This window comes from Halichoeres trimaculatus, unplaced genomic scaffold, assembly GCF_033239565.1.
Source record: "Halichoeres trimaculatus isolate MK-OKI-2021-1 unplaced genomic scaffold, fHalTri1.1 fHalTri1_scaffold_1, whole genome shotgun sequence".
Classification (NCBI taxonomy): domain Eukaryota; kingdom Metazoa; phylum Chordata; class Actinopteri; order Labriformes; family Labridae; genus Halichoeres; species Halichoeres trimaculatus.
In genome coordinates, this window is record NW_027437179.1 from 39,303,498 (window position 1) to 39,318,267 (window position 14,770).

At 39.7% G+C, this 14,770-nt stretch overlaps 1 protein-coding gene across 1 annotated transcript in view; it reads right to left on the reverse strand.

Moving 5' to 3' along the window:
* Nucleotides 1–14,770, reverse strand: part of fer1l4 (fer-1 like family member 4) — a 29,683-nt gene that overhangs the window by 14,325 nt on the left and 588 nt on the right. Inside the window, exons 2-20 of the mRNA XM_074670881.1 lie at nucleotides 12,332–12,549; nucleotides 10,161–10,216; nucleotides 7,841–7,929; nucleotides 7,661–7,760; nucleotides 7,483–7,577; nucleotides 7,306–7,350; nucleotides 6,205–6,378; nucleotides 5,977–6,037; nucleotides 3,812–3,943; nucleotides 3,658–3,720; nucleotides 3,490–3,574; nucleotides 3,247–3,415; nucleotides 2,993–3,173; nucleotides 2,707–2,893; nucleotides 2,473–2,552; nucleotides 1,371–1,496; nucleotides 1,204–1,270; nucleotides 539–642; nucleotides 341–449 (exon numbers count right to left, since the gene is read on the reverse strand). Of these exons, the coding sequence (XP_074526982.1) occupies nucleotides 341–449; nucleotides 539–642; nucleotides 1,204–1,270; nucleotides 1,371–1,496; nucleotides 2,473–2,552; nucleotides 2,707–2,893; nucleotides 2,993–3,173; nucleotides 3,247–3,415; nucleotides 3,490–3,574; nucleotides 3,658–3,720; nucleotides 3,812–3,943; nucleotides 5,977–6,037; nucleotides 6,205–6,378; nucleotides 7,306–7,350; nucleotides 7,483–7,577; nucleotides 7,661–7,760; nucleotides 7,841–7,929; nucleotides 10,161–10,216; nucleotides 12,332–12,410 (2,002 nt within the window). The 5' untranslated portion in view covers nucleotides 12,411–12,549. The remainder of the gene's footprint in view (nucleotides 1–340; nucleotides 450–538; nucleotides 643–1,203; nucleotides 1,271–1,370; nucleotides 1,497–2,472; nucleotides 2,553–2,706; nucleotides 2,894–2,992; nucleotides 3,174–3,246; nucleotides 3,416–3,489; nucleotides 3,575–3,657; nucleotides 3,721–3,811; nucleotides 3,944–5,976; nucleotides 6,038–6,204; nucleotides 6,379–7,305; nucleotides 7,351–7,482; nucleotides 7,578–7,660; nucleotides 7,761–7,840; nucleotides 7,930–10,160; nucleotides 10,217–12,331; nucleotides 12,550–14,770) is intronic.

Sequence of the window (14,770 nt, forward strand, 5' to 3'; positions counted from 1 at the left end):
GCTGACAATTGGTATTTACCGCAAACGATGGTGTTCCTTTCATGACACAGTGTTTTATTTTTATCAGTTCAAGATTCAAGGTCCAGACTGAATTGTATCACTCAAAAAACTGAGATACAGGTAGTTTCAATAAGTCACACAATTCTTCAAGTATTCATGGCCCAGTACTGATCTGGGGAAGATCAACTTGATCGTCTTACCAAGTTTCACATTAGGTCTGAAAGTCATTTAACTATTTTATCTTAGGTTAAATTCAAGTTTGAAATTGTCAATAGTCAGCTCTAACATTGCTCTGTTCATGAACAAACACCCTTCATACCAAGGGCATAAAATTGCTTACCAATGGAGAGTTCAAAGGTCACCGGTCTGTTTGCGATGGATGCGTCCATCATGGTGACCTCAAAGAGAGATGCAAACAACAGAAAGTCTTCCCTCTCTCCAAGAAAACCCTGAAGACAAAAACCAAAAACCAATAAAATGAATGAACCTGGGTCAATCAATAAATGAAGTTCCCATAAACTATGATGATATCACCGACCTCTGGGAGTGGGTGGATCTCTTCAACCTCCACCGTAACAGCCTCTGGCACCTCGATTCCTGCATCTCCTGAATCATCAGCTGCTCCGCTGGCAGCAGCAGGTGCTAGAGTAACAATAAAAAAAAACATTTAATCAACACTAAATGAAGTGGAGCTCCAGGATCAATAACTCTCTAAGAGGTCCAGACTGAAATCGAACCCTCTTCTGTTCTTTTAAAGAAGACTGAAACTGGCTCTCCTGGCTGGCTCGCCACTATTTTTAAACTACTTTTAAACTTCATCCTGCAGTTAAAGGTTTGAATTTAGAGCAGTAACATAAAATGTTGAAATTTAAGGTCATTGCAGAAGTGCTAGGAACTGCAGTTCTTCAAGTGGCCACTAGAGGCTGCCCCCAAAAGCCAATAAAACCCATATAAACCCATGTTTTACAGCTGAATCATACATGTTCACAATGTGTCAGAGTGAGATTGTTATTTCTTTGTTTATGATAAATTTATGTAGGGTTGTGCTTTTACTTTTTCCACATTTATCAAAAAAACAGCAGAGATGAGCATTTCCAGTTCACCCAGCACCACCTGCAGGATTCATAACACTTCATTGTAAACCAATGGGTGATGTCACTGATGGACAGTCCATATCTAGTTTGTATTTCTCAGTTGGCTGACCTTCCTTCTTCTCCTTCTTGCTGCCCCTCTTCTTCCTCATCCCAAATTTCCCCAGAGCTCCTTTCATCTACGAAAACACAAAAAGAGAGCAGAAAAAAACATCAGTGGGATCGTATCAAAATTCAAGGAAAGAGCAGCCAACCAGAGGCAGGATTCACAGGAAGTACCTTTGCCAGAGCAGCAGAGGCTGGGTCTGTGATGACGGCGGAGGGGGAGGAGTAAACCTCCACGCAGAGAGCAATGAGGATCCGACCACGGTAGAAGATTCCTTCACCAAGACCCTGGTTCAGAGCCTGGAGCAGAGACAGGGTCAGTCCAGTACAGTCAAGTCCAGAATCGTCCATATTGGTTTAATGTTTCAATCCTATTTGTCTCGAAAGTAAAATGGTCCCTTCTGCCGGTCTGTCATACCTGTTTCCCCTCCACTGTCAAGGTTTTATCACTTTCTGCCCCTCTAAGTGCTATAACAGTTAATACCATGTATTATTTCCTCTGCTGAGTCACATGACCAGCTGCACGGAACTCCTAATCAGTGTGACATCACCACGGAACAGCAGCAGCAGAGGGAGGATTCAAATTCACAAAAGTTTACAAACAGCTCGTCATTTAGGCCTGAATGTTGACCTAATATGTGTAAAAATGTGATATTTTTTTAGGAAATTTGGGCAGGAATCCATTCATGTCATTTTTAAAGCTATACAACTTTTACTTTTTTGTCTAGAGGCCCAAATGCTGCAGCCTTCATGGTCAGGAATGAAAAACCCCATCTGTTTACATGGAGGGAGCTGAGAGGGTTCACCAACTTTGAGGGCTCGTCATTCGAAAACTGGGTCTGAAACGTCAAAGTCGTGCACATCTTTTGTAAAGCAGGGTCAAGTCTGTCATGTGAGCAATTTTGGAGCTGATACCACTTATGGTTTCGGAGGAGATAATTTTTGCAGAAAGGGTAAAAATGCAGCGAAGTCTTAATTTGAAAGGCAAATTGTCAGCTTCCCATGGAAATAGGCCAATGAGACGGACATTTTGGTGTTGGTTTCATCTCTCTACGACATTCCTACCACTTACTAGAGCTGTTTTTGTGTGTTTTTGAGTGCCTAGGTGGTGCTAGAGGACATATTATGGGATGTTGGGGGTTGTGTTTGGTGTCATATCAAAAAATTTCCGTGATTGTGGGGTGTGTGCCAATTTTGGTGAGTTTTTGAGCATGTTTAGGGGGTCTAATTAGAGCTCAAAGCATGTGTCTTTTTATTTTGAGAGCAATTTATTTACCTGGTGGACGTCTCCAAGTGTTGAGTTCTGAGGGGAGCCGTACAGGTTGACCCAGCTCGGACCGAAGGTTGGGTTAAATCCTGCAGACAGACAAGTAATAAATTAAAGCTGGTTTTTCAGTAATGGCAAAAATAATAAGGATGTTTTTTTGTTGTTTTTTTATCTAACATTGCGATGTTGATTGATTTTCACATTGTTGTCACTTTCGTAATGATTATAAACCATGGGCCGTACCGTTCCTTGTGGGGTCAGAGATCTGTTGTAGGTCCAGGTAGTGCGTTGCCAGGGCGATGTCTCCCATCTTTGCATCATCAAGGATCTGGATTCTGATTCGCTGAGCCATTGGAGGAAACTGCTCGATGAAAGAGATCTCCTCGTTCCACTCTGGACAGCTGGTAGCGCTGGCTATCAACGTCTCCCCCTACACACACACACAAACACACACACACACATTAGCAGCTCTCAGCGGTGGTCACGTGACTGATGATTTCAGTAGTGTATAAAGGTAAGGTGTGATCACCTGTTGTCCAGCGAAGGTTACTTTTACGTAAGGATCGATAAAGATGGTTCTGTCTGTGACCTTTGACACCTTCGCCATGAGCCCTGCATCCATGGTGGGCAGACCCTCGGCTCTGTAGATCCGGACACGGAATCGAGCCCACGGGCGCTCCGAGGGGATACCACGAGGGAGCAGCAGGTTCCTGCAGGAAAACATATCAGAGTTAGCATAACAGGAAGTTCACATGACTCAGACTCGGTTTCCTCATGACTGACTTCTCGATGTCCTCGCTGGCTCCAGAATTGGAGGACGGAGGCAGACTGGGCATGCCCAGGGCATCTCCCTTCATCAGCACATTGAGCGTGGCTTTGACGTAACCTTTGATCCCTGAGCGGGTGTCCATGGGGTCTACGAGGGGAGCCCACTTCTGGTAGAACCGGTGGTCTGGAGACACATAGGGGTCAAAGGTCAGAGAGTGCTGCAGTGTTTTGATCCCTCAGAGTGAGCCGTGTTTGTACCTTGCTGGTTGTACACGGTGGCGATGTCGATCTTATAGGTTCCGATGTGGGTCATCAGGAAAGCGAGGGTCCGTCTGTGGAACACCTGAGAGGAGGAGACATCACAGGTGACCCCTGTGAACGTGCTGAGGTCTGTTTTTACAAATCAGACGTGAGAAACAAACCGACCTTTATCTCAATGACTTTATCGAAGAGGATCTGAGGGTCCTCCTGAAACTCAAACTGGAAGTTCTGCAGAAAGAAACAACATTAACACCTGTGTTAGACTTCTCTCTGCATTCAATGTGTCATTAGTCTGTTAGATTCCCCTCCTCTGAGGTACCTCGTTGTAAAAAGGGCAGTTCGTAGACTTCTGCGTCACCGTGCGTTTCTTCTGCTTCCCCACTCGGATGAAAACAGCAGGGTTGATGTTTACGCCAACCAATTTCTGAGCCTCCAGGATGTTTACGTTCACCTGTAGAGACACACGTGTACACAAACAGTGTCATAAACTGACTGAGCAACACCATCCAGCACGTGTCAGGGAGTGAAGAGCCTTCAGGAGGCAATGAGTGGTCGTTAGAGCAACAGATCATTTATATATTTTATTACTGTGGATATAAGACCTGATAGATAGATAGATAGATAGATAGATAGATAGATAGATAGATAGATAGATAGATAGATAGATAGATAGATAGATAGATAGATAGATAGATAGATAGAAAGAAAGTTAGATAGGCTTTATTTTAGACTCAGGGTCCATATGTAAACAAACTAAAAAGAACAACCATACACAAAAACAGCAAGGCAACCATCAAAAAAAAGAAAAAACATAGACTAATAATTAATTTTAAAAGCACATATACCAGTGCCCCCAAAACTGGGATGTTGAGGTTTTGGTTGTGTTGGGACATTTCTGGGTGGAGACTAAGCATGGTTACCTCAGCCAATAACAGAGCACCCAGTGCAAAAGTGTACTTTGCGTGTTGATGATTACAAGTGGAAGCTAACCAGAGCAGCTGCAATAGTGGACGTAGCACGGAGGAAGAAAACACAACCAAAGTGAAATTTGTTAGAATATATAAACATGATATTATCAAAAGTAATAAATAATAATTAATATACATAAAAAATGTTTTTTTTCTTCTTCTTTTCAGAAATTCTCGAGTATGGCTGAGGTATTTATGCTAATATGCTAGCAAATAAAACAGATAACAGAAAGTTAGCTTTCTGCTAAGCAGGTATGTGTCAAATACCAGTGATTAGCTAGATAGATAGATAGATAGATAGATAGATAGATAGATAGATAGATAGATAGATAGATAGATAGATAGATACTTTATTTATCCCTTAGAGAAATTCAAGTGCTAACATGCTAACATGCTAAGTCAGGTGCACGGCTCTTGAGTCTCTCCCACATAGAAACACAAAGCTGCAGGTGGTTGCTGAGCTAGTGAGTGTGTTCAAGTAGTCACGGTCAGAGGCAGTGGGTGTGTGCTGCTGTTGGCCCTGAGCCCAGGAGGAGGAGCTCGGTTTGAATGTTGTGTTTACTAACTAGTGATGAAAATTTAAGTTAAGTTTTTGTGTTTTGTTTGTTTTATGTGTAATTTGTCAGTTTCTTTTTTTGGTATTGATTTTAACAATTGTACGGTGTCTTTGAGTCCTGTAAAAGCCCTCTGTAAGTAACATTTGTTATACTATTTTATACCCGTGAATTTGCTAAATAAGTCACATCAATCCTATTTCTGTAATTTCTGCTTTACAAACTTTGTACTAAAGCTCATGTGAGGAGGTTTTCTTTACTTCTCTGTAGTTAGGAAATTGACTTGATTACTCTTTTCAAGCTACAAAAGCATGAGCAAGGAGTCTTATTCATTTTCTGCAATAATTTGTAATGTCTGTAACTGCCACCCCTAAGTCATAGAAAGGTTAAAGAATAAAGAGCACAATGCTAAAATTAGCAGTTGTTGACATTTTCTACCTCAAAGATTTACAGTGAGGGATGTTTTTGAAGGTTAAAATAATAAAGCAAAGGGGAATTTTTGGTAAGAAAACAACATATTTATTTATGGGTCTTTTTTCCAAAGATGTAACAGGTACCACTTTGTCCACAGAGGGCGCCAAAATCATCGCAAAAGAAGTAGCTGTAACTAGACGGTCAACATTATTGTGATGTTTTAATGAAAAACAGACCAGGGCCGCACTTTTTAAGCTTTTCCTAAGGAAGATCATATCATTAGCCTGATAGCATAAATGCCTTAGTCATATACACATTTGACTTATTATTTTGTCAGCTTCACAGCATGGTTTCCAGAGTCAAAAAAAAAAAACTAAGTTAATGATAATAATGTAAATTTTATAAACATGATATTATTAATAGTAACAAAAAAATAATAAATATTCATTAAATTGTTATTTTCTTCTTCTCTGAAAATTTTCAAGTATGGCTGAGGCAATTATGCTAATAGGCTAACGATAGGAGTGATCAGCAATAGATGAACTCACCTGGAAGCTCTTCACTCTGGGCGTCGCTACTGTAACATTCCTCGACATGGGCCTGCAACGACTACACACACGCACACACACACACACACACACACACACACACACACACACACACACACACACACACACACACACACACACACACACACACACACACACACACACACACACACATTAGACTGAACTGAGCTGACTCAGCTGGGTACAGGGGAGTTGAAGTGATCAGACCTGAGCAAAGGGGTGAAGATGATGTTTGAAGCCTCCAGGTCCATCATGTCATCATCAAAATCCTCGTCATCTTCATCTTCCTCATCTTCATCCCCCGATGACGTCCTGACCAAACTGCGACCCAGACGCCGGACCTCCCTCTCCAGCTGACCTGGGCGAGCAAATATTGGCTGACTGAGAGGAGAGAGAGAAAGAAAGTCTTTTTACCAATCTTAAATTAACCATACTGAGTCTAAATAATTAAAATGAGCATATCTTATTTTTAAAAACAAAAACATTCTCAATTCAACATTTAATATTTTAGCCAACATCAAAAGGGGGTATTTTTCTTGCCCAGATCCTAAACATGGATGTACGCTCACCACTTTATTAGGTACACCTGTCCAACTACTCTTTAACACAAATTTCTAATCAGCCAATCACATGGCAGCAACTCAACGCATTTAGGCATGTAGACATGGTGAAGATGATCAGCTATAGTTCAAGCCGAGCATCAGAATGGAGAAGAAAGGTGATTTAAGGGACTTTGAACATGGCATGGTTGTTGGTCTGAGTATTTCAGAAACTGCTGATCTACTGGGATTTTAACCCACAACCATCTCAATCTCAATCCAATAGAGCACCTTTGGGATGTGGTGGAACGAGAGATTCTTATCATGGATGTTCAGACGACAAATCTGCAGCAACTGTGTGATGCTATCATGTCAATATGGACCAAACTCTCTGAGGAATGTTTCCAGGACCTTGTTGAATCTATGCCACCAAGTATTAAGGCAGTTCTGAAGGCAGAAGGGGGTCCAACCTGGAACTAGCAAGGTGTATCTAAAATCGTGGGGTTTTGCGGTAGGGAGTCTTAAAGAGACAGCAGCAAAAACTAAATGTTTCAGACAGAGGCTGAAATAAGGGTGCTCTTTAACACCAGAGAGAAATAATAAAGGTGACTTTTCAGCTTTAAATCATATCAAGCTACTTCAGGGGCACCAGAGAGACTGAATATAGCTTGTATAAAAAGCACAATACCCCCTCTTTAAGTTGTCATTAACAGATAAGAGTCAGTCTGTGGGGTTGCTGAAGCTACAAAAGATGAGTGGTAGTTCTCACCTGTCAGGTTCATCAAATCCTTCATTCTTGATGACCAGAGCTGACCTGAGGAAGAATCATAAAACGAGTAAAATCAGGAGTGGTCAGAGCTCCCCCTGCTGGTGTGGATGACCATCTCTGTCAAACCACACAAAGGAACCGTTTAATGGAAAACGATGATCCAGGAAGTGATCTTACTCATCCTTATCTTCAACTTTCAGGAAGTCTCCTCCCTCCCAGCCCCCCGCTGTTCCTTCAAGAGGATGGTACCGAATATCCAGCTCGATGTAGATCTGTGAGGGAGACGTGACGTCAGTGTACACACAGGTAATCTCTGCTAAAACACAGTCTGGAGAGTGAGTGTGTGTTCATCTACATCGGTCAGGCTGTAGTTGGCGTCAGTGAGCGGCTCCCGCAGTAACAGCCTCCCTGAGGTGACAACATGCTGCAGACTGATAACCAGCTTCCCCAGTAACCTGCACGTAAAACACACACTCATTATGACACACAGCGTTCATATGGAAACAGTCTAATGATGAGTGTGTGTGTGTGTTACCTGTTGGAGAAAACTTTGCTGCAGTTGTAAACACTGACGGTCAAAACTTCTTCTCTGATCACTTTACCATAGTGAGGCCAACGGAAGTGCTGCACACACACACACACACACACACAAATAGAGTTTAATACATAGTGCGCAATAGCTTCACACACACACACACACACACACATAGAGTTTAATACATAACATACACATTTATCAGAGTGTGATAAGCTTCATACACACACACACACACCTGGTCACACCTGAAGAGCAAACAGCAGCCTGACTCTCCTCAGGAACACGTTAAACACAGGTGAGTGTGTCGACATCATGTGACCGTCAGCAGCTTTATTCAAACAGCTGAAGTGAGGCTGTGAGGCGGGCGAAGGCCTCAGTAAACACACGCATTTCCACATGAAGCTGTTAATGTTATGATTTGTGTGCTAACATGCCCGCAACATAATGCTAACATTAGCATTTAGCATGTATAATATTGCAGATGTTATTGCAGATGCTAATATTTGCCGATTAAAACTGTAGCCAAATGGTTTCACGCGTAGCAACAAGTTGTTATCTGGTTTGGTTTTTGTTGTGTTGGTTTGTTACATTTTTTAATTTTTCTTCTTTTACTTAAATACAAATTAAAACAGGGAGGAGAGGCTGTTGTGTTACGTTTTTGAGTGTCATTTCATATTTGCTTTTGTGAATATGATCAAGTTTCTATTTTTCACATTATCATTAAACATTGGATGATGACAGGAATGTACAGAACTCCAAATGTACCAGAAAAGAATAAGAGCCACTGTAAAACTCAACTTTATTTTTCACCTGATCAGATCAGCTTCAGAATTCTAGAATTTGGAAATTAAAAATTAACCATTCTGACATAAACCTTGAAAGTTCAAATTTCATCTTGAGGTTCTAGAATTCTGAGGAAAGAAGCCAGAATAACAACTTCAATACCGGGGTTCTAGAATTCCCAAAACAAAACCAAAGTCAGAATTCAGATTCTGATGTTGAGATTCTGGAATTCTGGGAAAATATACATGAGGCTGAAAGACGTGTAACTGCTTAATGTCAGTTGGCGAAACAAGTGTATCTTGTAAAAAAAAAAAAAACCTGATGTTGCGCAAAAGGGGTACAGTAATTGTGGTTTTACCAGTGTATTACACTGAAAAAAAAAGTCAATTATTTAATACAGGTCATGCTTTTGAGGGTTACACCATTTGACAATTTATATGGATTGAGTTTTTAATTGGTTGAAAAAGATAGAAATGTCATTATTAATACTATGACAGTAACAGAAATGCAAAATACACATTTGAACAGACATCTAACCTTGTCTTTTCTTTTCTTTTTTTCACAAATTTATTTATTTATTTATTTTATTTTTTAATAGAAACTTTATCTATTTTTATCTATATATTTTTTTAATAAAAACCCTTATTTATTATTTATTTTTTAATAAAAACCCTTATCTATTATTTATTTATTTTAATATAAAAACCCTTATTTATTTATTTTTTTAATAAAAGGCCTTATTTACTTTTTATTTATTTATTCATTTTTTAATAATAAGCTTTATTTATTTTTTATTATTATTATTATTATTTTTTTTTTATTCTTTTATTTTTTTTCAATAAAATCCCTTATTTGCCATGTTCCCAAAAACATTGCTTAAATTCTGTAATGATAGAAAGAACAGTTGGATTTTTAGCCTCACTCTTGAGATTCCTTGAATTAAAAACAAAGGGTGGGGGGTGGATCAGGACTCTGACTTTAATTTCAAGAATTGTATATGTAACCCAACAAGAAAAGAAAAACAGCCAGGGTGAAAGTTTTAATCTCAAGATTTCCAAATTCCGAGGGTGAAAAGTTCAATTTCTAACTTTAACAACAGGATTCTAGAACTTTTAAAAAATGTTAGGACCCTTAGTTCAGCCCTGAGATTTTAGAATTCTGTGAGAAAAAAAAATTAAGAATTCTAATTTTATGACTTGACTGTTTACTGAAGTCACATTCAGGAGCCCTGATCGTCCCCGTAGAGTTGAACAGAGTAAACAGAATCAAACCAGCTGCAGGTGGAGGTGTGCTGAAGGAGCGGTGCAGCGTGTCTCTAAGTTTACTGTAGGAGTGGTACAGTTTCCTCTCAGCACCATTAAAATAGTTTCAATCTCAAGCAGACAAACAAGCTACCAGCTGGAACACACACATTCACACACACACTCACAAAAGCACACACAGAAAAGATAAACCTGGAACCTGTGGTGTAAAAACTGAACCTCAACAGGTTCTGACAAATAAATCTATCCACAGATTGAAGTGGTGGACTGACCTCGTTGAAGATGGCCACATTCTCACATTTCAGGACTCTGGTTTTATGAGTGAAACCTGGAACACACACACAGACAGACAAACAGACATGTTATAACGGCTAAATGATGGGTTAAAATTAATGAACCATGGCTCAAAGTGAGTACAAACGTATTCTAAACCCCAAACACCTTTTAAAACAGACCTGAAAGAAATATTTTGTTTTTTTCTGTCTGTCTCACCTCCACTGTAAGGAAAGAGTAAAATCAGGCATGGCCTTGAAAGAAGTTTCACAACAGAAATATCTTCTGAGACGACAAAGACTATCTCCAAAATTAAACACCTTCAGTAGTGTTTCAACCAGGGGCAGCGTCATGGGTAAAGCTGCCCCCCAAAATTGAAACCCTGGCTTCGTCCCTGGTTTCACATGATACAGTTGGGGCTTTAGACACATGCACCTCTGATAAATTCTGGAAATGTTCAGGACAGCCTGCCTCCAACATCTTCCAGAGTTCACACACGTTCCTCTTACTGGGAAATTTTTCATCATCATTTGCCATGATTCAATAACAGAGCTATGTATCTTGTTTTATAACATTTTTACAATATTATATCAGTTTTTGTTCATGATTTGTGAAATCAGTCTGAACCTGTTAAATTAATGAGTTATTATTATGGAGGAAAATGTGTTCAGAGTTTTCTTTTTCACAGTGGGTTTCAAACAAATTAGGAGGTCTCTTGTAGAGATTTATGCAGCTCAAAGTCAAGAAGACAAAACAAAACTTACTTTAAAACATCCAAAAGAAGAAGACGTAACAGTGCAAAAACAGAAGAGAGGAAACAGAGACTAAATACAGACCATGATGAGCAGCAGGTGTGACAGAGGACACAGGTGAGACTGATGGAGGGAAGCAGAGGGAGGCAGGAAGCGCAGCTAAACTAGACAAACAGGGAGCCAGAACTACAAAATACAACAGGAAACACAAAAAACTTGACTACAACTAATTCTAATTTCTTGATCTTGTCTATTTTTTCTTTCCTTTCTTTTTTTTTTTAAAGTAATTTATGTTTCAAGGCTTCTGTTTGCTGCATGCCTTATGGTGTTAATGTTTCTGTTTTGTTTATAACTCTGAAGGCCCTTTCAGTCACTGTTTGTATGAATGGATTCTCATAACTAGACTTTCCTTGCCTTTTCTTTTAGTCTACAGGTGGATTTAGAGGAAGATTTAACTCTTTAATCCCTTCTGGAAAATTCATCTTCAAACAGCACATGATGCTGACAGAGGATGATAAATTACAGTGGGTTTAAACCACGCAGCAGGATGTGTCGTCCCTTTGAATGAGCTTCATTAAGAGCACTTTTACAATTTACAATCAACCCTCCAGCCAAGTCCCTATGAACTCAGCTACTGCCGCCCTTTAAATTTAATTGGTTTAAATTAAAGCTCCTGTGAGGATTTTTTTCTGGGTGTAAATCAGGCTGAAATTGAAACTGATGTCTTGTTATGTGCTACAAAAGCTAACCAGACCATCTGAATGAAGCCTGATAATTTTTTATAGAGCTACTTTAAAGTCTGAAATCATCTGCGGGGGGTAGGTGTCACTCCAGGAACAGTGTTTGTTTACATTTTCATGGTTTTTATTGAGTTCAAACAACAGAATATAATGTTTAGGACAAAATCAGAGAAGAAATAAGAGGCACCACTTTGGCCAATCAAGATAGAGAAAAAGTTACTCAGGGGAGCTTTAACTTTTGGACTTTTATTGCATTTTAACTCACTCTTGCTATTTCTTGCTTTTCTAAAAACCAACGTATTAAAAGTCACATTTTTATGCTATTAATGTTGAACACAAGTTTTATAAGAGCGTCACATTTCCTTTTTTGCATTTTATCCCATTTAAACGTGACAGTTTAAAGGGAATTTCACAAAATTGTGTCTTGGTGAGGAGGTGTTTTCCTAGAATTGAGACTGTCTAATATATCCAACCAATTCTATTTATGTTTTTAGACAAAAACCTCTTTCGCTGCTCCAAACTGTGACAAAGTTGAAGCTTACTTTGCGTAAACCAAACATTGTACGTTGTTGCATTCAGGGACTGAGAATAAAGTGGGAAAAAAGAGAATAACTGCATGTTTTTGACCCAGTTTGGTGTGTTGGTGTGTGTGTGTTGGTGTGTGTGTGTGTCACTGACCTCTGAAGCTGAGCTCGACCTTCCTGTCGTATCTCCCCGGCAGGTTGGCGATCCTCCTCAGACTGACGGTGATGGACATGATGAGAGCTCACACACCTGTCGACCGGCGCTCACCTGCTCTACATGGCGTCTCTTTGAACCCCTCTGCTCTCTGCAGCAGCTGGACTCTAACTGCTGATGTGTGTGTTTCTGTTCGTCTTTCAGGTGATGGGAGGTACCTGTGTACGAGTGTGTGTTTGAGTGTGTGCAGAACAGTAGATGAGAGCTTGTTAAGTGTATGTGTGTGTGTGTGTGTGTGTGTGTGTGTGTCTGTTAGGGCAGGTCCTCCCTGATGTTTGAGAAGGCAAATAAAGTTGCACAACTAGTTTCCTCCTCACCAAACACACACACACACACATATATAGTCAAGGAAGTCGACAAAGTGTTTGGGTCATTTACTGTAAAATAAAGAATTTAACATCCACCCTTATTACGTTAGCTTATGTATTCAACAGCACAAAGTTTGTAATAAAAATATCTTGTTTTGTTGAGAAATTGACACCCTGTTTTAAAAGTCTGGATCCAAAAAGTACATTTTTAGCAAAACGGGCTGTAAAAATTGTCTGTCCTCAGTCTAAAAACAACAACAACAACACTTTATACCCATGATAAACAAATAAAAGTCTGGTTATAAAGTGACTTTTTTAATCAATTTACATAATAATTGATATTTTAAAAGTTTGACTACTTAAGTACAACATTTGAAACTGTAATTTATATCTCGTTTGTATCTTTGTTTTGTATTTTCAGCCCCCTGTGGACAAGCAAAGCTTTTAACATAAACCGTTTTATATCAGAAAAATATTCTCCTGATCAATACTTTCTATTGATGTGTTTGTCACCTTAAAGTGGTAGCCAGGGAATAGTTGAGATAATGTTTGGTTGAGTGATGGTTATGCAAAGTAGAATCCCCTCAGGGTGTTCAGGGGTCTTTGACAACCTTTAGATTCCCACTGATAGCAGGATTCCTGTTAATGCAGCTGATTGTTCCTCCTGCTTTTGCTCTCCACATGTACACCAAATCAGTGGCAGCTGCTGGTCAGTCAAGGAGGGGAAGCTCATTTTTTTTCCGGCCTACATCATAAATTTGTTTATTAATTGAAATGTAGTTTCTACCCTCCGTGTCAGCTTGTTAGCAGCTGGAGCTGCTACATGAGACTACGACAGGCTGTAAGTGTGAGTGACAGGGGGAGAAGCTCCACAGCTGTAGCTGTAGCTGCTTATTGGTGAAAAGAGAGAGAGAATCTTTAAACACAACGCTCGTCGTTTTTAAGAAAAGTAAACTCACTGGGGATCGATAAAGCCTCCGGATCAGTCCAGAACAACTGAATGTAAAACTGAGAAGATGCTCCGGTGGAGGGTTATACTTCAAGATCTCTGACTGGCTCATTTCACTGTCAATCAAAAAGGGATTTGGCTGATGGACGGGACAAAACCCAGCGTTTATCCAATGACCGTCCAGTTTCCACAGTGGAACAACCCACTCTACTCCTCCCCTCTGAAGTCAGAAGACGCTCAGCGTCCGACTGTGTTAAAGCGCTGAGACGCTGCGGGGATGAATGAGAAGGAGGTGGAGCCAGTTACCTGTGATAGGAGCTGATTCTGAACTAAAGATGAAGGAATTCTAGCGCAGATTTATCAATGACATATACACACAGCAGAACATATCACCATTTTTTTGGGGACATTTTAGGGGAAGCTGAGCTTCTCTTGCAGGCTTAGAGCGATCACCACTGCACCAAATCCTCCTCAGACTACTGATGTAGCAGCCAGAACACTACTCATAATAAAATCTCAACCCCCTGGCTGAATTAAGATTATCTGATGGGTGATAACACACAAGGAGCTCAGTGCTGCTATTCAGACATTGTTCATTAAACAAATGTCAGGTTAAATTTGATCTTTCTAATGAAGAATTGTGCGTTTCTGTTGATAGACTCCACATTCAACGACATATATCATTTTTTGTATTCAAAAGTCATCTGGACTGCTTCAAGTTTGAGCCTGCACTGTCACTGATTTATCTTTATCTTTGAAGCCAGGTGAGGCAAAATTCTGGAAAGCTTTTCTTCATCTCCAAAGCAAGCTTAGGAAAATACTGGAATATTTATTTTCATCATTATAGCTACTGTACAGTGTCGTATTGCATTCACTTGAAAAAAATCCTCCTGTCTTTAGGTGCTAATAAATTTTTTTCCTGTTTTTATAGATATAGATAGATAGTATCTTATAAAAACAGGATTTCCCATGATCTGCTGCATGACTTGTTGCTGCATGTTTTTGCCACTAATCAGAGATGCTGGATCAATACAGGTAAGGTAGGCTTTTTAACGTGTTTTAGTTCACAGCTACATGTTTCATTTTTTTCATCTAGATGACGATTAAAGAATTTCAGGAATT